The 21234-nt window shown below is 41.8% G+C and overlaps 1 protein-coding gene across 1 annotated transcript in view; it reads left to right on the top strand.

Annotated features, from left to right (window-relative positions):
* The window catches only part of LOC131914618 (protocadherin Fat 3-like), a 231493-nt gene that overhangs the window by 123824 nt on the left and 86435 nt on the right, over nt 1-21234 (top strand). The window contains exon 2 of the mRNA XM_059267225.1: nt 8138-8452. Coding sequence (XP_059123208.1) covers nt 8138-8452 — 315 coding nt within the window. The remainder of the gene's footprint in view (nt 1-8137; nt 8453-21234) is intronic.

Genomic DNA, 21234 nt, shown 5'->3' with positions numbered 1-21234 from the left:
CGAAGCCTGTGGACAGCTGTAAATAGAAAGACACTAATCGGGTGCCTATTAATAGTGGTGCAGAGTCAGGGCCCTAATGCCATTAACTGTCAGGATTCCTGTATACAAACCGAGTACCATCCAGGAATCCAGCAGTCAGCTGTGCATGTAGTTTATGAATGCATATGAACACATGCACATACAGACTTGCTTCCTGTCTCTCTCCCTCCCTCCTTTGACTTTTCTGTTGAGCTCTTTTCTAATATGGATTTCCATTTTCTGTTCCGTCTATGATGGATTGGGTTCAAGGAAGTGACACGAGCATGCGGTTGCCTTTGAGCCTGTACTTGAGACACACTGTGTTTTATCTCTCCTCCTGCCTCCTGGCTTGACATCAGTTCTACCAGTGAGTTTTGACATGTGCAAATTAATAATCATTCAGTCCAAATGAGGAGGCTGACCTTTGAGCCCACACGATATACTCAGAAGAAAAGAGGCATCACTCATGAGCTCCGAGACTTTGCAGTTTAGTGAGAGAATCAAGGTACCTCCTCGTTATTTCTGTTATATGTGTACATATACACACATGTATGTATGCATATGTGTATAAATTTGTACCTATTTCTAATAGACTGACAGTTTACAGTCATTCAGTGTAACAACAGTCTATATCAGCATGGGGTAGACTGTATAAAAGAATGGTTACTTTTGTGAAAGGCTTAATTATAAGTTGTAATGGCCTCTAGTTTGGGAATGGAGACCCAAAGCAAGGTAAGAAAATATTGCCAAATAACACAAAGTCTCCCAGTGCATAAATGCAGGGTGGAGAGACAGCCTGTCAGCTCGTTTGACAAGCATTGTGATGTTTCTAAGGCTGGGGCAAAGCTGAAGGAGGAGGTAATTTGTTCCCAAGAAGCCTTCATGAATGGTGGTGAACAGATGTAGACTTCCATCTTTGCTGTTTAGTCATGACCATAGAATTTGAGGAGTAATATTTGATTATTGGGTTTTAGGAAAATACATAGTTGCAATATGTACATTGCCTTATAAAAACGCTAGCAATTTTACGATAATCATGTAAACATCAAAAATGTCTAATAGTTAAAGCATAAATCAATGAACACCACTTGTTTTCGTTCCTATAAAAGTAAAGTGCTCCTTGTCCATCTGCTGGATTCAGTTTTCGTGGACATAAAAGGACTTGCTTCCGACTCCTTTGAGATGATACTCTGCCGTGGCATCACCTCATTGTGGCAAAGGTTACAGCGAAGGAGAGGGACAGTATATGAATCACATTATCCTAATGAATTACCGCTGTCATCTGAACTCCAAGAGACACGCTGTTCCAAATGGGAGTCCTAAGTGACTTGTGCTTGTCCATTGGAGGTTGTGAATTATTATGTAATGGGAGCTAAATCGTTGTAGTTTTTCATTTTAGAACAGTTGTGGCTGTCGGATCCAGATCACTCTCCAAAGATAAGTTGGGCCATGGAAAACAGAGTGCGAGCCAGCGGGCCGCACCAATTCCCGGAGGAGCCAGGCTTCTTGGGAGGTCAGTGTGCACTGAGGCAGTGGGCAGCACAGACTTGTTTCTGGGATTGTTTTTTTCCACTCATGGTTTTTGGATGATTCCCAGATGTCACTATGCCCGTCTATTTCACCAGCCTTTAAAACCTCTCTGGTCAGGCTTGCTACTGCAGCTTGATGGGTAGAAACTGAGAATACGGTGTTTCTGAGGCCTTTGGTTGTGAACAACTGTTAGTTAGGGGTTTAATATTGTTTCTCTGCAGGAATGTACACAAATGGCCAATTAAGCCTACTCATTAAAATAAAGTATTTTTATAGCTGATTTGAAAATCCTGTGTTGGCTATGTCTTTGAAGCACTTAATTGTTATGAATAAATATATTTTACATTTGCCTGCCTTCCTTACCATCCTTGCTGCACGACGTGGTCATAGTAGGTTTTATGGTCTTCCTGACGAGGTTTTACGGTCCTCACCTGCTGGTGTGGTCTCTGGCAAAGCACGACTGTGCAGGGCAGTGGTTCAGGAATGTTTCTTTTCCATTGTCTGTGCTTTGTGCTAAGCACAGGGAAGATAGAAGATGAGTCGGACACTGTTCCCCTTATGGAACTGAGAGAGGGACAGACAGGAAGAAAACTGCAGGATTGTGCACTAAATGCCACAAAACTGTAAATATAATTACAGCAGGAAAAGTAGAGGTCACATCTGCTTGAGGACTTGTTTACTAATTTCACAAAGCAGAATGTTCAATTTGTGAATTAGGAAGAAAGAGATTATTTGCATGCACGAGCCCTGTGCATTTGTGTGTGCGTTTGTGTGTGTGTGTGTGTGTGTGTGTGTGTGTGTGTGTGTGTGTTAAGGGAGGGTTACTGTAGTTGGATTGTGACATGGTAACATAGGGAAAAGAATTCAGAAAGTTTACTGTACATGGAGGGAGGCAATCTCAGTAGAAGGCAGCCCTCCTCCCTCCTCCTTTCAAGGGACTCTAAAGCTATTGCACCAATCTGGTCAGACCCAGGCCAGATTTTCTAGGTAACAGCTGGGCTCTTAGGCCATGGCTGGAAGACTGCCACCAACTGGTTCTTCCTCTGTGATGGTCCTTGAGTCACCTTGTCACAAATGGAGCAGCTCTTATCCTTGATCCATGACTTGGGGGTCTATATGCATTTCTAACTGTGGCCTTTGGCCATGCTACGGAGGCCTGTTGGAGGACCACAGGCCAAACGTGGTGTTTTGCTACTTGTATGTACCACTAGACTCTCTAAGAGTGTCTCTGTAGCAGAGTGATCTCACAGGTCTACATCTGCTGTGTTTGTGTGGGCGATGCACAGCCTGCGCCAACCAGTGAGGAACTGAGGTTTTCTTAGCTAGGCCCCCTACTATTTTAATTAAATCGTGCTTTTAACAGCTCCTTCTGTCTCTGCTCTCCTGGGCTTTCTAGGTGCACTCTTTTGCTTTACAGCTTATTGCCACATGTTGGACACCATTAATGGATATGACAAAGGATGATAATTCTGTTAGGTTCTTCCTGCATGGTAGGAGCCACAGGGCCTCTGGAGATAGAAACAGCACACACATACTCAAGCCTAATTTATTGTTTGGATACTATATGCAGTATCTGTCAGGTGCTCTGTAGGTGTGGGGTTCTTGCTGAGTAAGGTAGGCAGGGTCTGATATGCCCTAGGCCACAGCACCAGCAGGCTCGTAGAGGATAGCCACTAACTCCATTATTAAGGCTGTGAATAAACCTACTCCTCAGAAAGACAGGGCCATACTTCCATGGCTGTCGAACATGCAGAAGATTTCGAGCAAGCAGGTGGTCTGAACCCATCCCCACCAGCCTCCTGTGTTATGTATGTGCTGGGGAGATGGCTCGTTTGGGAAAGTGCTTGCTTCTCAAACAAGAAGGCCTAAGTTCAGTCCTCAGCACTTGTGGACAAAAGCAGAGCATGGTGGTACAGGCAGTGCCATCTAATCAGCAAGATCAAGGTCCCAGTGAGACAGACCATTTCAAAAGCCAAGATAGTTCCTGAGGAATGACACCTGATGTTGAAACCTGTGTATGTATTCCCACATATAATTATGTACATACACATACACACACATACACACACACACACACACACACACACACACAGACTTCACATGCAGTCACACACACTCACATATACCCTGTCCCACATGACCTATGTTCTTCTGTCTTCTGAGACTCCAGGATTACTTGGGTATCATCTGGTAGTGTCGTGCTTCCCACCCTTGGCCTCCCTGTTATTACAGTCTTCTGTAGTTTCCTGGAACTTTCCTGTGCTTATTTATGAACTGAGGTGGGTACAAGGAGAAAAGGTAGATGTAGCAGCAACCGCAAGAACCCTAGACCCTTATTTCTAGAAGCTTCCCCCCGTTTTTCTGTGGCTCTAGTTTGTTAAGGAGTACATGGTTATCTTAGAGCTATGCATGTGGGGTGGAGGGCCCAGCTTCAGTAGCATCTTGTACTATTTCCGTGGATGCCAGTGTCTGTCTAGGACTGTGCACACACTGATTGTTTCGAGGATCAGAACCCTTCAACTGTGTCAGCCAGGGCTTCTGCAGGCACAATAACAACACGAAGTCAGGACAGTTTACATAATCTTGTATTTTCACAGTATTGTTGTCATTTTTAAAAATCATAAAATAGGAGTTTCTGATTTTATTCATATTATTTACTTTGCATTATGTGTAGTTCCTAAATAAATGCATTTATAAAGGGAAAAAATCAGCATGACTTTTCATCTCTGCCTTGTAAATACAAGATAATTTCCTCACAAATCTCAATCATTTCATAAAAAAATCTCACTAACCTGCATTGTTATTTAAATAGCTATGATCACGAAGTAATTTAAGTATAGAAATACTTTAAGAGATTAATTTCTCTTACATGTGGCCAAAGTCAGTGTGGTAACCAAGTGTCATAAGACAGCCTTCTTTTTCTCCCCTGTCTTTTCCCCTTCCCATTCAAAGCCAGAATCTAGGTACTTAACACATACACAAGCTGCCCTCAGAGTTCTATTATAGGGACCATGGAATTCCTTTGTCTCCTTGTTACAGCTGAGTCTAGCACTACAGTTATCTGGGTCTCCTCGGTGCCTCTGGCGCTGTCCACAGCCCAAGTGGGCACATTTCATCTCAATTAGGAACAGCAGAAGAATGCAAGGCAGGGGAGTGTCAGAGGTCACAGCCGTTTAATAGGATGAAATTCAAATGAAAATTGGAAAACAATCAAAGAAATCTATAGATGATGAGAACTGGCAAAACTCAATTAGGAAAAACCATAGACTTTCCCCCTTTGGGGACTTGGTTTTTTATGCGGCCGTAGTGGCCTATTTGGTGATAAATAAATAGGGAAGCAAAGGGCTTATTGTTTCTATTGTAAAGAAAAGTCAGTTGATTATCACTGTCGTTCACACATTCTAACGCCTTTGTATATGTGCACTGCCCATGATCTGATAACCAAAGCTGATTATCGAAGTATGACATTGTCTATGATTTGCCATCATCGCTCAAAGAAAAAAAGTAATTTGGCAAGATTCAACGTGGATAAATGAAACAAAGCAGAACTTTTACAGGATAGTTTTCCCATGCTAAGCTTCAGCAAGTGTGTCGTAATAGACGAAGATGGGCTTTTTATGTCACAGCTTACAAATAGGGGAGAAATGGTACAAAACTCAAGACCTGGTCCATCTTATTTTGTTGGATGTTGCATTTTCATTGCCTAGAATGTGTTTGATCTGGGAAATAAACCCAGCTCTTTATTTATTTGGTAAGTAGTCTCTGTGTGGTGTGCGCAGTATTTACAGGACCTAGGTTTCTTTGGTAAGCATCAAATCACCATGCAAGTCAAGAGACATTCTCTAGGGAAAGAGCATGTGTGGTGTCTGCTTTCATTATGATACTGGGCATTTATTTGAGGCTGTTATTCCTGCTACTCCTTCTAAGATCCTAAGTGTACAATTTGAATCCGCAAGCTTTGCTTGCAGGTTTCTTATCTGAAAAGAGAAACATCTAGAAGTCTCCTAAAAAGAGTAATGGTGGCACTTTTGTTATCTGCAGCTCAGGAGTCCACACCAGAGCAGCTACTGAATTCATTTCAGTTCAGGGAACCTTTTGAAAAATGTCTTTTCTAAAAAACCTGGGATTCCCAGACTACATACTAGGAGACCCCAACACTATCCTGAGTTAGAGAGTTGAAGACCTGTAGCAAATTGGTCTAAAAACTGGATGAAAGTACAGCTAATATCTGACAGCACACCCCATTAAGACATTCTCAATTCAAGACCCAAAGGTCATGTTCTGACATTTCATTTAAAATCTCCATGTTTTTCAACCCTGAAGAATTTGGGGCTGTGAACGTATTTTGACTTAATTAAAGTTATACCTCTAGCAAACTAGCAAACTTGCCAGCATCATCTCTGCGTTTTGTCCTACCATAACTGGGACGTTTTTGTGACTGAGCTAAATTATTAAAATTTAGAAAAGAATGGTTCAAAGGCAGGAAAGATGGCTCTGTGCCTAAGAGAGCTTACTGCTCTTGCAGAAGACATGGGTTCAGCTCCCAGCACCTACATCAGGTAGTTCACAACCACCTGTAACTCCAGTTCCAGGGGATCTGAAGGCCTCTGGTCTGCATGGGCACTTGCACATATAAGCCCATGCAAGCACACACACATACACATAAATAAAAGAAATAATTATATTTTAAAATTAAAAGAATGACTCAAACATTCTGACTGGTGAATTCAATAGTTATTATTCCTGGAGACAAATTATAGTATATTTTAATTTTTGTGTTCTTCCTAATAAATATTACTCATTATATAAAGATGAAAATTTCTGATAGCAGTCTCCTGAGAACACCCACTGCTGATACACGCTTTCTGGAAGATAACAGGTCAAGCACAGTTAGCAATGTGTATGCTGGACTAGAGAGATGACTTGGAAAACTGCTTTCTTTTCTTCCCTAACACTGTGTACAAATGCTGGGTATAGTAATATGTGCTTATAATCCAAGCACTGGGGTAAAACAGGCAGATTTGTTTGGGGCTTGCTGGCCAGCTTGCCTTGACAAACTGGAAATCCCAGGCAAATGAGAGATTCTGTCTCAAAAGAAAAAAAAAAAGTAGATAGCACCTGGGGAACAACCCCAAGGTGAATATGTGGCCTCCACATGCACACATCCCGTATGCACAAGTGTTTACATCCACGTGAATGAACAAGTACACAGACACGTACACCACACAAAACACATGCCTTTGCCTCATAAATTCAATACTTAAGAAATTATTTTAGAAAAGGGATAGAAAAATATACAGGTAGAAAGCTTTCTTTTTTCTTAGCATGAGTTTTATTATAAAAAACAAAAGTCCTTCCATGAAGATTGGTATCTCAAGTTAATCCCATATTATGCATATGGTGATCTCTGTCTCTGGCATATCACTGTGACAAATTGTGGTAAATAACTTTGGAGCTGAGGCTGCAATATCAACTGCCTCACCTCTTTTGAATATTCCCCCCATCCTGAGGGGCACTCATCATTGGCTATTCCAACCTGTGTCTGTTTAGATGCTCTCTCCCTTCCCAGTGGCAGTACTTAATAGTTGTTTTTTACCAGGTCTACAGGCCAAATTGTATGCCAAATTAGACAAAAGCCCAGTAAGAATGAAGGAACTGGGAGTTAGGATTGCTGTGGAACCGGCTCCTGAGGCTTTTCCAGTAGCCTTTTATATCTCAAGGCTTTAATGAGCCCCACACCTTCTAAGAGCATCCTAACTAATTTTGAGATGTCCTAAGCTGGAACCTGGTTTCCCATCATGGTAACTGTGGCTCAGATGCTATCCCTGTGATAAATTTCTGTTGCTTGCCTGCTGGGGTGATGGCTGTGATGTGACATAAGAAAGCATAGTGTTGTCTTTTGGGTGTCTCTGGCTGTTATTTGATTTTCTGTTTGGCTTTCATTTCAACTATGAAATAAGAAAGCCAGAAGAAAGTAGTTTAGGCGATCTTTTTTCACCTAATTTAAAATGATTGCCCATGAGCCTCTCTCAGAGTGGTCCGGGGTTTATTTAGGGCCCTCAGTAGAGTCCTTGAGGGCGATGAAGCTCATTTAGAAAGTATATTGATATGGCTTCTTCCCTGACTGTTGCAAAATAGCTGTGACATTTGATTCTTCGGGAAAACAGTATGGTGCAGGCTTAGATCTTTGCAGGTAAAACATTTTCCATTCTAACAGACAAGAACATTTGAAAGGTCTGTTTCATTCCAGTAAATGAGTAGATAAAATAATTTACCTGAGAAGAGTGTTTGTTTTGTATGAAATCAATTCAGCGCGTCACATCAAATAGAGAGATTGGCTTGCAAGATGGGGCTCATTTTATCTCTCAAAAGACTGTCTTCTCACTCTCCCATCTTCTCTGTGGGGTGTGTGTGTGTGTATGTGTGTGTGTGTGTGTGTGTGTGTGTGTGTGTGTGTGTGACACCAACTGTCTGCTAATCTTCTTCCATATGTCCAGACTATTTGTGCTGCCCTCCCGAATTCTGGGTGACTCACTTACCTGCCCCCCTTTGTCTGAGCCATCATGTGCTCTGTGTTTTTTTTCCTTAGGAGTCATCACTGCTGCTGACATTCTTGATCGAGAGACAACAGGGTCATACTGGCTGACAGTGTACGCCACAGACAGGGGCGTGGTCCCTCTCTATTCCACCATTGAGGTCTACATAGAAGTTGAAGATGTGAATGACAATGCCCCGCTGACCTCAGAACCCATCTATTATCCTGTTGTCATGGAAAACTCTCCCAAGGATGTGTCTGTCATTCAGATACAAGCTGAAGACCCTGACTCTGGTTCCAATGAAAGACTGACCTATAGGATTACAAGTGGAAACCCACAGAACTTTTTTGCCATAAATATCAAAACAGGTAAGTGCTTGCTTGGCTGAATTGAAACTCGCTGTCCACTTTTAAATGTGTTGTCTGGCCTTTGCTGTTGCTAGTTTTTCTATTTTATTGTCTATGGAACAGAGTCTTCTTTTCTGGGGGTAGTTTTTGCCCAAGTGGCTGTTTCTTCTGTCTACTTAGAGTGTTTCAATCTCACCTGACACTGAGGTGAACTGATGTAGTAATAATCAGAAGCAGCACAGACAGCAAGGTGCAGGCTTGCTCCAATCATTGAAAAACCTGGTCCAGGACCTCTCAGGTGGTCAGCTGCCTCTTCTCTTTCTCCAGAGCAGCAGCCTCTTGCTGGGTTCATTATGTGAGCTAGCATTGTGAGGCCTCTACTTCTAGGTCCTTCTGCCTTGCTTGGCCTCACTCCAGCTTGTTGTAAAGGAAGCTCTCAAAGGCTTAGCTCTAAGTTCAAAGGTTTTCCTCCCTACATTCTCCATCAGTGAAGTGCCAGTGTTCCAAAGAACTTCCCATGTCTGTATCTGAAGCTTTACACAAAAGTAGGCACAATTTAATTTCCGACCTTTTGCTCAAAAGGTTTCTAAAGGTTATAAAAGAAATTGAATTTGTTAAGTGCATATTAGAAAGCAGTACTGATCAGGACAGTGTGGACTTTGGCTGAATGTGTCCTGACCAGGTTGCCCACTAGAACATGGTTTTGTGGTGAAGTCAACCTCGGTATGTTACTGCTCTGCTATACTATGCCTCTTTTAGATTTGAACAGAGACCTCAAGTCCTCAGGGAGAATGTGATGGTTGGGGCTTTAATTAATTGAAATTTAGAATAATGGAATTCTTTCATGTTTCTCTGGGCAGGTGGGTTGATGTTGGTCAGTGTTGGGCTTGGTTGATGTTTGTTGGTGTGGATAGACTTTCCTCAGGAACACTAATGGAATTGGTAATTATTTGCCTTTATTTGTCAAAGGAGAAATATACAGTGGACATTATGTCCTTTATAGATATCAAGTTCCAATTCACAAAACTAGAAGGGCTTTTTTATAAGCCCAGTTCTGAGTCAATCAGTCAACTTTTAGTCATATTTCAATGCTCTTAAAAGTATTTGATCAGGACTTGAACTCTGCTTCATTATAAATGAAAGGTGGTGATCTGCTAGCAGTGTCTGGCGGAGGCATACATGTGCTAGAAGAAGACACAGATAAAGGAGCCTGGCCCAGCATCCGAGGCACACCCAGCACAAACAGTCACCATATACCTGAGGACTAAGTCCCTGTTCTGTGCCAAGAAGACCTTCTGGTCCACTTCTGTGCTGTAGCATAGGACTATAAAATGTGAAGAGAGAGAAGTGAATGCAGATACTTTACAGATTTAACAGGGGGAAGGGAGAGGGAAGGAGAAGGGAGAGGGGAGGAGAAGGGAGAGGGGAGGAGAAGGGAGAGGGGAGGAGAAGGGAGAGGGGAGAAGGGAGAGGGGAGGAGAAGGAGGAAAACAAAGGCAATGTCAATAAGTAAGCTGTGAGTGACATTTGATGCCGCACGCTCAACATTATGCTATCCTTTCTTGATCCTGTCGCCATTCAGTCATCAGAGAAGGACCTGACACCCTGCTTCAAGGTTAAAGGACTCTACAGAGGAACAAGTTCAGCTGTTGCTGGCCTTTGCTTAGAGTTGAAAAAGACAAATACCTCTTATGAGCAGACCTCTAGGTTTCCCTGGCCATCCATCTTAGCCTAATGTGTTCCATGCCAGTGAGAGACTTTGTCTCAAAAATAACATAGACATTGTTGCTGAAGAATTACACTCAAGGTTATCCTCTGGCCTCCACATATACATGGCCACTTGTGTGTATATGCACATACACACATATATACACATGTGTACCCAACCACATACACACACATTCTTGAAAGAAGAATGACTATCACAGATAATATGTGTCTGATGTGAAGAACTTAGAGTAGACCTTGTGTGCACCGTGCTTACTGTCTTTCATGCACATGAATTTTCAGAAAGCCCTACATTATCATAATGTGGCTTACATTGCATAATAAGAGCCTTAATTGTATGCATAATATCTCTGTCTTTGCTAGAGATTTTTTAAAACTGTGCCCAGAATGACATTTTCATCTAACTTGTCTAATTGTCTCAAAGAAATGCACAGCATGCCTTGGTTTTCAGACATAATATAAGAAAACAATATATCTTGTTTATTCAGTTATTAAGATCATGGCACTTATTTCTTTTTATCACAAAATCCAATAAATAAGATCATAAGCTTAAGATATGTTTTGAGCTTTTGAGGGGCCAGAAGTAATATGAAAGTAACAGAACAGTTAACACTTGTGACCCAGTGGTAGAATCAACACTTAACTGAAGTACAGGAGCTTTAGTGAATATGGGTTTGGCAAAAGAGGTGGTCAGGGAGGGATTTCTTTATGTTTGGAATCCTATCTTTAAAATACTTGCCATGGACTTCATAAATGTGAAACTCTATGAACCACCATAGAGAACACGAAGTAAATCAGTCAGTCCAGGTGTTACCAGCTTTCAGTCCTTGGGCAAGTTACTAATCCCCTCTGAAATTTAGTTTTCATGAGTGTGATGGTTAGCTTTGCCAACTTGGTGCAGCCAAGCATCATCTGGGGAGAGAGTCTCCATGAAGGATTGCCATCATCGAGTTGGCCTGTAGGCATGTTTGTGGAGGACTGACTTAACTAGGTCAATTGATGTGGAAATACTCTGCCCACTATGGGTGGCACCATTCCCTAGCAATCCTGAACTGTGTAAGAGTGGAGAAATTGAACTGAGCAAATGCTAGCAAGCAAGTGAGCATGTGTGTATTCATTTCTCTCTTCTCTTGACTGTGGGTATAATGTGAGCAAAGGTCTCAAGCTCCTTCCACTATGATTTGGAACTGTGAACTACAATAAACTCATTCTCCTTTAAGCTGCTTTTTGTAAGGGTGTTTTATCACAGCAACAGCAATGAAACTAGAACAATGAGTAATGATTGCAGCAAGGAATTCGGGAGTCCCGTGAGGACTTACCACACTGCCTAGCACAGCAAAGTCCCATGATAAATGACGATGCCCTGTCTGCTTTATGCTAATGGCAGGGATGTGCTTTAATGTTTCTAAGCCTAGGTTTCTTATCTGGAAAGTGAACACAACTTTGCTTACAGCACAGTTATTACTCATGGACAATGAAAGTCACAGGGAATGTGGAGGATGCCAGTAAAATGCAGAACTCTATAAGAAATGTGTGTTATTATGACTATATCTCTTTTTTATGTGGGGATGGGGTGGGGTGTGTAGGTGTCTGTGTATATAGATGTTGTGTGGGTGGGAGGTCATATCTATATATAGACATATGGAAACCAGAGGCTGAACTCAAAAAAAACACAAATGTTATTCTTCAGATACTGTTCATCTTGGTTTTGTTGTTTGTTAATTTGTTTGGTTTCTCTTTTTTTTCTTCCTTCCTTCCTTCCTTCCTTTCTTCTTCCTTTCCTTCCTTTCTTTCTGTCTTTGACCAGCAAGCCCCAGGCATAAATCTGTCTCTCCCACCCCAGGGCTGGTATTACAAGCCCATGGTCTCTTGCTCAGCTTTTTATGTGAGTGCTGGGGATCAAACCCAGGTCCTCTTAGGCTTGCACAGCAAGCATTTTGCTGGCTGAGCTGTTTCTCCAGGTTGTACTTTGTTTTTTCATTCTTGTAGCACTGGGGTGGGGGGGCAACCTCACCGAAGCTTGTAAGCTCCTTGTTTAGGGTGTTGCTCTTGTTGTGGGGAGAATCTGATGGACTCCCTAATAGCAGCTTTAATTTTCAAAATTTCTTCCATCCTTATAAAGTCATTGGTGTGAAATTGTGGCAAAAACATTGATGCAATATTTTTCAACACTGAAGCAGGGGATATAGGTAACCAGTACGTTTAGCAAAGATTTGTGCTCTGGGTTTTTGAAACTGGAATGTTGTTGATTCTAGTAAACTAACCCTTTGTTCTCTCTGTGGTAGAGATGAAATTTAAACAGTTTGCCTTGTTCTGGAAATGTGCTACGTGATAAATAAAGATGAAAATGATTAATGTAAATGTGAATTGTGCCAATGTTCTAGGTCTACAGCCTATAGCACATAATGGATGTCACTGACCCTGAGATAGAGAGAGATTTCTCTGCTGAGCCAAAAGGCCCATTTGAGTTTTCCCCTACCAGATTTGGAGCCATGTAAAATAAGTGGGCTGTCGGCTTTCTTCAAGTACTTCTTGTAGGTTAGGCAGAAAAAGAAAAGCTGTCAAGTTGGAAAGTCTCCTTTGGCCTATACCCTGCACTAGCTGCAGACAGAGCAGGTGAGGTCACTCAAATGCAGCTCCTTGCTGGGGCTGCACAAGTGTGATGAACAAGAAGCTGTACAATGTTCAGAATCAGGTGAAGAGGAACTGTTCTTCCTTCCAGGGCTTGCAGAGAGATGCAAACTGACCAGTCTCTGCTCATCCCAACAAAACTAGGGAGAAATGGTGGGAAGTTTCTCTATAGCTTCAGAACATTTGCTTTATTTCTGTCTAGTGTGTTCACTCTAGTTCAGCAGGCTAGCATTTGGTAGAGCTCTCACTATGCATTAGACATGATTATTGCTCTGTCTGTGCTCCTCAGTAGACAAACAACTGTGTAGACTACGAGCAGACTGCATCTGGGTGCCACTGTCTCATAAGAGTGACTCTTGAAGGGACTTTGCATCACTCGACCGGTGTGTAGCACTCGGACTTTCCATTCAGTTTTATGAAGTGCATTTTTGGTATGGCTGTTTACCTGGATCTGATATTGGTGGGTAGGAACGTAAAAGAAGATGATTTCTGAACTAAGGAGATTTAGTCTCATGATAAGATAGATCATCATACCTCATACAAGTCAACTGTGTAAGAAACTTGCATAAAATATGAACTACTGAACTCTATAGATGATGTAGATTAACAGAGTAGTTGGTATCAGGGCAAGCAGGCAGCTAGGGGAGCCTGGCAGCCCTGAGTGTCCAGAGGAATGGGCTAGTCCACAGAGGCAGAGTTCTGATCACCACCCAGAGAATATGAACTGGTTCAGTTAACCTCCAAAGCCAGTCCAAAGATATTTCAGCTACTCCAAGATGCACACTATTATTATTGAGGGGATTGCAAAAGATTCACAGATGTTATGCAAGATCATAACCTCCATGTGGTGGTATTGTGTTCCCCAAAATATTGTGTACCTTAATAAACTTATCTGGGGTCAGAGAACAGAAAAGCCACAAGATACTTAGGCTAGAAAATGTTAGCACACGCCTTTAATCCTAGCATTCCAGAGACAGAAATCCCTCTGGATCTCTGTGAGTTCAAGGCCTCATTGGAAACAGCCAGGCATGGTGACTCACGCCTTTAATCCCAGAAAGCAGCCTTTAATCCCAGGGAGTGGTGGTAGAAAGCAGAAAGGTTTATAAGGCATGAGGACCAGAAACTAGAGGCATTTGGCTGGTTAAGCATTTGGCTGGTTAAGCTTTCAGGCTTTGGAGCAACACAGTTCAGCTGAGATTCATTCTGGATGAGGACTCAGAGGCTTCCAGTCTGAGGAAACAGGACCAGCTGAGGAATTGGCAAGGTGAGATAGCTGTGGCTTGTTCTGTCTCTCTGATCATCCGGTGTTCACCCCAATAACTGGCTTCAGGTTTGATTTTATTAATAAGAACTTTTAAGATTCATGCTACACCTCCAGATATTTGCACTTCTTTTGCTTTGGAGTTTGATGGTGTTTAGGGTTCAGAGAGTCTTAAGAGTTCCTATTAAGAGTTCCTTTGAGAAGTCTGCCTCTTAAGTGACTGTTTAGAGGGGTAATGTGCAGAAGACTGGAGGTTTTGTCTTTCTTCCCTCTGATAAACACAGGCTCAGGCATGGCATCCATTGTGTTGATAGCATGTGTCTATGAAACAGGTCCTTGCTTAACGCTGCTCTTCCCATGGATCCTTATTAGGACTTGGGATATCTTAGTTACCTTCTGCAGTTGCTATGTCTGCCTCTGATCTCTGACCATTGATCATGGGCCTATTGTTTTACCTACATGTAAATGGTAGTTTAGGCTTAGCATCTTGGGATAAATCTGAGCACAATATACTTTATCTGCAAGTGACTAGCTCTACACACACACACACACACACACACACACACACACACACACACACGCACGCACACACACACACAATCCCCAAATCATTTGAGAAAGAGTAGTCTTCAAAATTGTGTCTTCCATGGGCATGCCTCAAGTTCTACCTGACTATTGCTTCTTTGGGATGTAGACATGTAGACATCTAATATCAAAATATTGGATGGCCTGAGTTTTTTTCAATCAGCTGTAAATAATAGCCTCTTGCCTTTGGGTATGTAGTCTAAGAGATAACAGGTAACTCTCACCATTAATAAGAGAGTTAACTGAGGAACCCAAGCCATGCATCAACCTGATAATCACCAGGTGATCTTATTAGCTAAGGCGTCCTGTGGAGAAGCCTGGTAATTTGTGTTTCTGACAAATTCCCAGCAGAGGCTGAAGTCCCCCTGAGGAGCTTGATGTGCAGTCTCTAGACTTCATTGACCAGAGGGAGGTGGCTAGGCCTGAGAAAGTGCTACAGAACAGGCAGCCAGCTTCGTAAATTACCCAACTCTCTCGTCTTACTGTGCTGTGGTTTTGAGAATCAACTGTAAATTCCAAGTTCCTTCTCCTCCCATTCCCTACCAACCCTCATACCCTTCTTCTCTTTCCCGTTTTATGAATTGAGTAAAAACGAAAATCATGTCCCTTTAATTGTCAGTGTGAGTAAAACACCACAGAGTCTCATTTAAAACGTTGGACATTATATCATATTTGGATACACTTGTTAATTTATAATTTTAATTGTATTGAAAATAGTTTTCACACAATATATTCCGATGATGGCGTCCCATCCCACAACTCATCCCAGATACTTCCCACCCACCCAATTCTACATCCTTTCTTTGTATTATTTCTAAAACATAGAACAAAGCAGAATTGGTAAAACGGAGCTTAGACCTACTTTAATAAAGAAGCAATCATATCCAATTTCAGTAAAGTGCTTGAATACTTAATTGTCAAGGAAACACTACCTCACAAGATAGGAGTATTAAAAAATAATTTGCTCTCCAAAGTAAGTTAAGCCCCATGCTTCTGCACAGCTCCATTTGGGGGTAATCTGCTTAGAACACCCCATGCTTCTGCACAGCTCTGTTTGGGGGTAATCTGCTTACAACACCATCTCTTCCAGGAAATCAGAAGGAAACTGCCCGTACAATTACAGAGGTTTCAAGGGGAAAGTAAAAAGCAAGGTGAGGGACAGAGCGAAGGACGGTGCTCTTCCTCATTACTGCTTTCTTGCACTGCTTTCATAGCAAATGGTAACTTCTCCCACACCAGTAAGGATGGCCTGAATGACACTTTGATATTCATAAGACCTAGGCACAAAGTAGACAATGTGGCAAATGAGTATGGATGGAACCGTAAATCACCCTTACTCCTTCATTCAGCCATGAAAGGAGGCCTTGTCCTATAGAATGTTAAATTGTATTCATTTAGTCTAACAAGTTCAGGAGAACAAATGGGACTCATGCAGATTTATTATTTAAATATTATTTAAATTCAGAGATGACCTTTGCATCCATGTCAATGTGTTCTAGATGAACAAGGACAACAGGAAAATCTCTGCGCTGTCCTTATATCCTGAGGAGGATGGGGTAATCCCCTCTGGACCAACTCACAACTGCAAGCTGGGATCATAGCACCTCTGGGATACTGAGGAATGGTCAGAGTGGCCATGCCCAAAGGACAATATGCTCCCCCTGCTTCGGGCACTGTCTATACCTCGTAGGGCCCAGCTCTATCAGGATGCATGTTGTTAAAGACCATTTCAGAATTTCTCAGCCCAAATACTTCTAGCATGTTAACTCCAATTGTGTTGTTCTGTTGGGAGATCTCATACACTTTAAAGTATCTAGCAACTTTGTGGCCTCTACTGCAACCTTAGTACATACCTCCTAGCTGCTGCAATGAAGACCTCTCCAGACTCTATCAGTTGCCCCTTACAGACAGAAATACCCTTTCTGAAAACCACTGAAGTGCTGTGGAGCCCTTCACAGGACCCTGTTTGCAAAGTATTCATACTAAATAAATGACAGGGCAGAATAATTTAAAAACAGCAAAACAAAGCATATATATGAAGCATATGTAAGTGCATATTATTACTAATAGTACATGGGAACAGTTGGATGGAGGAAAGGGAGGGGAAATGATGTAATTATATTTTATTCAAAATGAAAAGTAAAATATAAAAGGAAGAAATGCAAAGTTACCTCTTGTCCCTTTTTAATTCTAGTTTTCTCATATTTTAAAGGCCTTGTGAACACTTGATATCAACTCTATTAGACTAAAGGGGACCACACAATAACAAAACTTCAAACATAATAATGTGTATAAAGTTATTGGCTTCTTAGTATTTGAAGAGGATTTAGCTGGCCACCAAACGCTCATCCGAGTCTGTTTTGAGCAGCTTTCTTCAGAAAACAGCATGAAGAGATTATTGGAGAGTTTTAGGCTTGAAATACTTTGTAGCTCCAAATCCTGTCCCTGCTTAAGGTCAGCCTTCTGATGAATAAACACACAATGTGACTTCAGTCCTGCAGTAGAATGGGATGAAGCAGAGGTGTATCACCCTTTCAACCTCAGGTAGGTAGTCAGCAGCTCAGGCTCTAGAAACTTCTGGTGTCTGCAGCAAGCATGCCATGCTATGTGTACAAGCCCCCAGGGAACTGAGGGGGGTTCCTGGGTGCTGAGATTGGGTTCTGGCACGTCATTGGATTATGAAGACTTAGGCTGAGTGGAAAACTGTGCAACCATCAAGAGCAGGGAAGTGTTTGACCCCCAAATAGATACAAACTCAAAAAAAAACAAAACAAAACAAAACAAAAAAAAACAGGCTGTCAGTTTGAAAATGGCAAGTGTTTTATGTCACCTACAAGAAATAGCTTTGGATTTTGAGTAAATAGGATTACTTGGGAAAGGATTTTTGAAGTGCTGTTTATTTATAATTACATCATAAGATGGGGAGCTTTGATGAGAGGAAGGGAGTTGTGCAATCAGAAGCTACGTGATTAAAGCTTGCAGCGATGGTACTGCATCCCTGGCTGTCAATGGAGGGTCAGAGGCAGCCTGAGATGCAGTATGCTGGTCGCCCCTGAGGCTGGTCTGAGCCCTGTTGCCTGGGCCTCCATTCAGGCTCAGCTTCTCTGGAAAGCTATGAGAAATTACTGAAGATTATTTGGGAAGGTGATGGAGTCACATAAATAAAGCAGATGATAGAGATGTATTTATGAGTAAAAAGGAGACTGATTAAGGTCATAAATTTCTCTTTTATTTCTTGTATCTGGGTGTTATTTGCAGAGCAGTAATTTACTGTGTTGGTTTATTACTGTCTTCTGTTCTGAGGGAAACCTTGAATTTTAATTGAAACCACTGCCTGCCTCCCTGTATCTTTGGGTGTTGGCTGCCATTGTGAAAGTCTCTCAGATGCTTCCTGAGCCAGGCTATTGCATTTCAGTAGTCCCTCATTTAGCATCTGCCAGAACACTGGGAAGAGACAAGGGTTCTGGCTCATAGGTGATTGGCCCAAAGTCCCTCAGTAGTCAGCCCTATGAACATTACACAAGGTGTAATTTGAAGCAACCAATTCCCAATGTAGTCCTTTTTCTCTGGATAGAAAGTTAGGAACTTCAACACTTTTGTCCTAGTTTTTAGCTAGATATGTGTGTTAGTGGTTTGAGTGAACACATGTGTGGTGTGACTAAGCATAACTGTTTTGATTTTTCTAGAGCTTTATCGTTGATGATGCTATCTTGTGTCTTAGACATGTTTGCCTCAGGTCATGAGGTTGTACGGAAGTCATTGTTGACTGGTTTTTGGTACTTTGTAAGATCTCATCTATTTTTACTCACTTGTCATCTGTCAGGCTCACATTATCTGGAAATACCCCTATAAATGAGCCCTGAAGGTTACACATGGGCAGTTAGTGTAAGATGAGTTGAGATTTCCTTATAGACTAGAGATCATCAAGGCTACTTTGGCCTTCATGCCACTTTTTCTTTTCTTTGGGTCTTGTGGTTGTCATCTTTGAGTGACTTTGTTCTTAGCATCTTGAAAGTTTTATGAAGAGTTCAGGTGTTTTAAAAATCTATACATTCTGTTCACATTGAGGTAGATTTAGAAAAGCATGAGGAATGTCATTAACAAAATTTCAAACCACTCTATGTGAACCCTGACTGTTGTCTTATTCATTGGTAGAAAAATGACGTCATCATAACTTTGCATAGTCAGTTAGGCTCCATGATAAACCTGAACACAGAATATGCCACCGAGAATGTGTTCAAGAGGATAAACACTTGGGTCAAACATCTTCACATTTGAATCCAGCTGCATCACTTGTGGTAACTTCATTTCTGCAGCTGATATAAAATACCATGACGACAAAGCACCTTAGGGAGAAGGGTGTCTATTTGGCAGACAATTCCAAGTTATGGTCCACCATTTCAGAGAGGTCAAGCTGGGCACTGAAGCACCTAGTCACATCATATCCACAGTCAAAAGTGGAAAGAAATGAATGTAGCCAATGCTGCTTGCTGGCATGCTTGCTGACATTCTTCACTCTTACACAGTTCAGGGGTTAGCCTAGGGGATGGTACTGTCCATAACAGCCTGGCTCTTCCTACAGCAATTGCCGAGAAAAGAAATTCCCCACAGGCCAATTTGATCTAGACAGTTCCTCAATTTAGACCCTTTCCCCAGGTGATTCTAGGTTATGGCAAGTTGACATTTAAAACTATCCAACACAGAACTTGGCAATATGATGTTGGGCAGATTGCTTAACCTTTCTGGGCTTCAGTTTCCGCTGAGAAACTGCAAATGATCTTAATAGCACATTGGTTTGCTATTAAGATTAAATAGTTTAACGTATGTAAAGTACTAGAAGGAACACTTGGCACATAGCATACTCTCAATAAATGTTACATATTAAACAAATCTGCAGATGCAGTTTGTTTCCGCTAACTGACATTCACAGTACATGATTAAGGCCTTAGACATTTGTGTTTGCAAACTAGGACTGAATGTAACACTTTCCTCAAGGTTCATTAAGTTCACTGTATGATTAAGACTGCCAGCAATGCTGGCTCCTATCTATGTCATCACTTGAGTTGTGTCTGCCAAGTGGACAGTGAAGAAACAAAAGATGCAGACTCTCAGAAACCTGTCTGCCTATCCAAGGTTGTTCTGCTTTTTACTCATTTAACACTATGATGCCTTGCAAATGCACTGATGGGAGCTATGGGTTTTCTGAATTTCAGTCCAGCCTCTGCCATTTGGTTGCTTTGAAAACAAAAGGAGGGCTCATTTCCTTCCTATCAGCCTTAGAATTGTCACTTGTAAATGAGAATTGGAGCAAGGATCAAACCTGCCAAACCCTAACCCTAGGTTGCTGCTCCATTTCCTGTGCAGACATTACTAATCGTTGGTAACAACTTCTCATGGTCTGCTCATGCTGGCATGGACAGGCATCACTAAGCAATGGCAGCATTATCTTATCATCTATCCATACTGGTACCAATTACTACAAAACACTGGTGGGAGCAGATGTTAGGGATAGAGCTACTTACCACTGATGACTCTAATAGTAACTCTACCTAGGACTGTCCTAAGTCTTAAGTGACAGTGACATTGGAGAGAATACAGTGAGAGAAAAATGAAGACTCAGGTTTTGAAGAGCCAAAGAAGCAATAAGAGTAAGAATTGCATTGACTATGCAGTGGGAAGGAATGCCTGGAAGGAGGACCCCTCCCTGTGAGCTGACACTTACAGCAGCAGCTCTGCTGCTCCATTGCTAACCTCCAGTCCTTTCTTCCTTGTCGCAGTTACATTGAGGTAGAGGCTTGGACCATGGCTCTTTCTTCCAGAAATTTGTTGCTAGGCTTCAGAAATGATATCTGGCTGTTGTGGAATGTAGTTGCAAATCTGAGTGCCTACAGTTGACATACAGACAGATGAATGGACTGGCCATGGCAGACTTGGTCCCAAAGAACACAATGACAAGTCTAGAAGTTACCGGAAGTTATCTGTGTTCTGCCAAATTAATCTGTTGGTACTAATGCACAGCTTACCATTGAAGTTTGAAATGGGTTCTCTTTATATAATTGATAGGGCCATAACTGTCTGTTACTGTGGAAACCATGTCGGGAGTGAGGCTACTGCCTGCCTGTTACAGAGAGATGTTAAAGAGGAGGAAATGTCTGTACCTTTACATGTGCTGATCTAGAAAAAACCAGTGGAAGGTGTCTTCCTGTACACACTCTTACAAGACTCTGCATCTATATCTCTTGGAATCACTACTCATTTTTACAGTAAAATTCTGCATGTACTAACTAACATCATCTTAAGTGTGTGCTTCAACAAAGGCTTAGATCTCTTTAACAGTTCTTAGATAAAAAATGTGCTGATTTAAGTTTTATCCACAGTATTCTTAGTTAGGGTTTACTATTGTGATGGGAGGCCATGACAAAATGCAACTTGGGGAAGAAAGGGTTTATTTCACTCACAGTTCCATGTAACACTTCATTATCAAAAGCAGGAAGTCAAGCAAGGTCAAAAGTAGGAAGTCCAGCAGGGCAGGAATCTGGGAGGAGGAGCTGATGGAGGCCATGGAGGAATGCTACTTACTAACTTGCTCTCCATGGCT

Source organism: Peromyscus eremicus, chromosome 7 (assembly GCF_949786415.1).
Source record: "Peromyscus eremicus chromosome 7, PerEre_H2_v1, whole genome shotgun sequence".
Lineage (NCBI taxonomy): Eukaryota > Metazoa > Chordata > Mammalia > Rodentia > Cricetidae > Peromyscus > Peromyscus eremicus.
The sequence above is the reverse complement of the archived record's forward strand: the minus strand, read 5'-3'. Positions and strand labels throughout refer to the sequence as shown.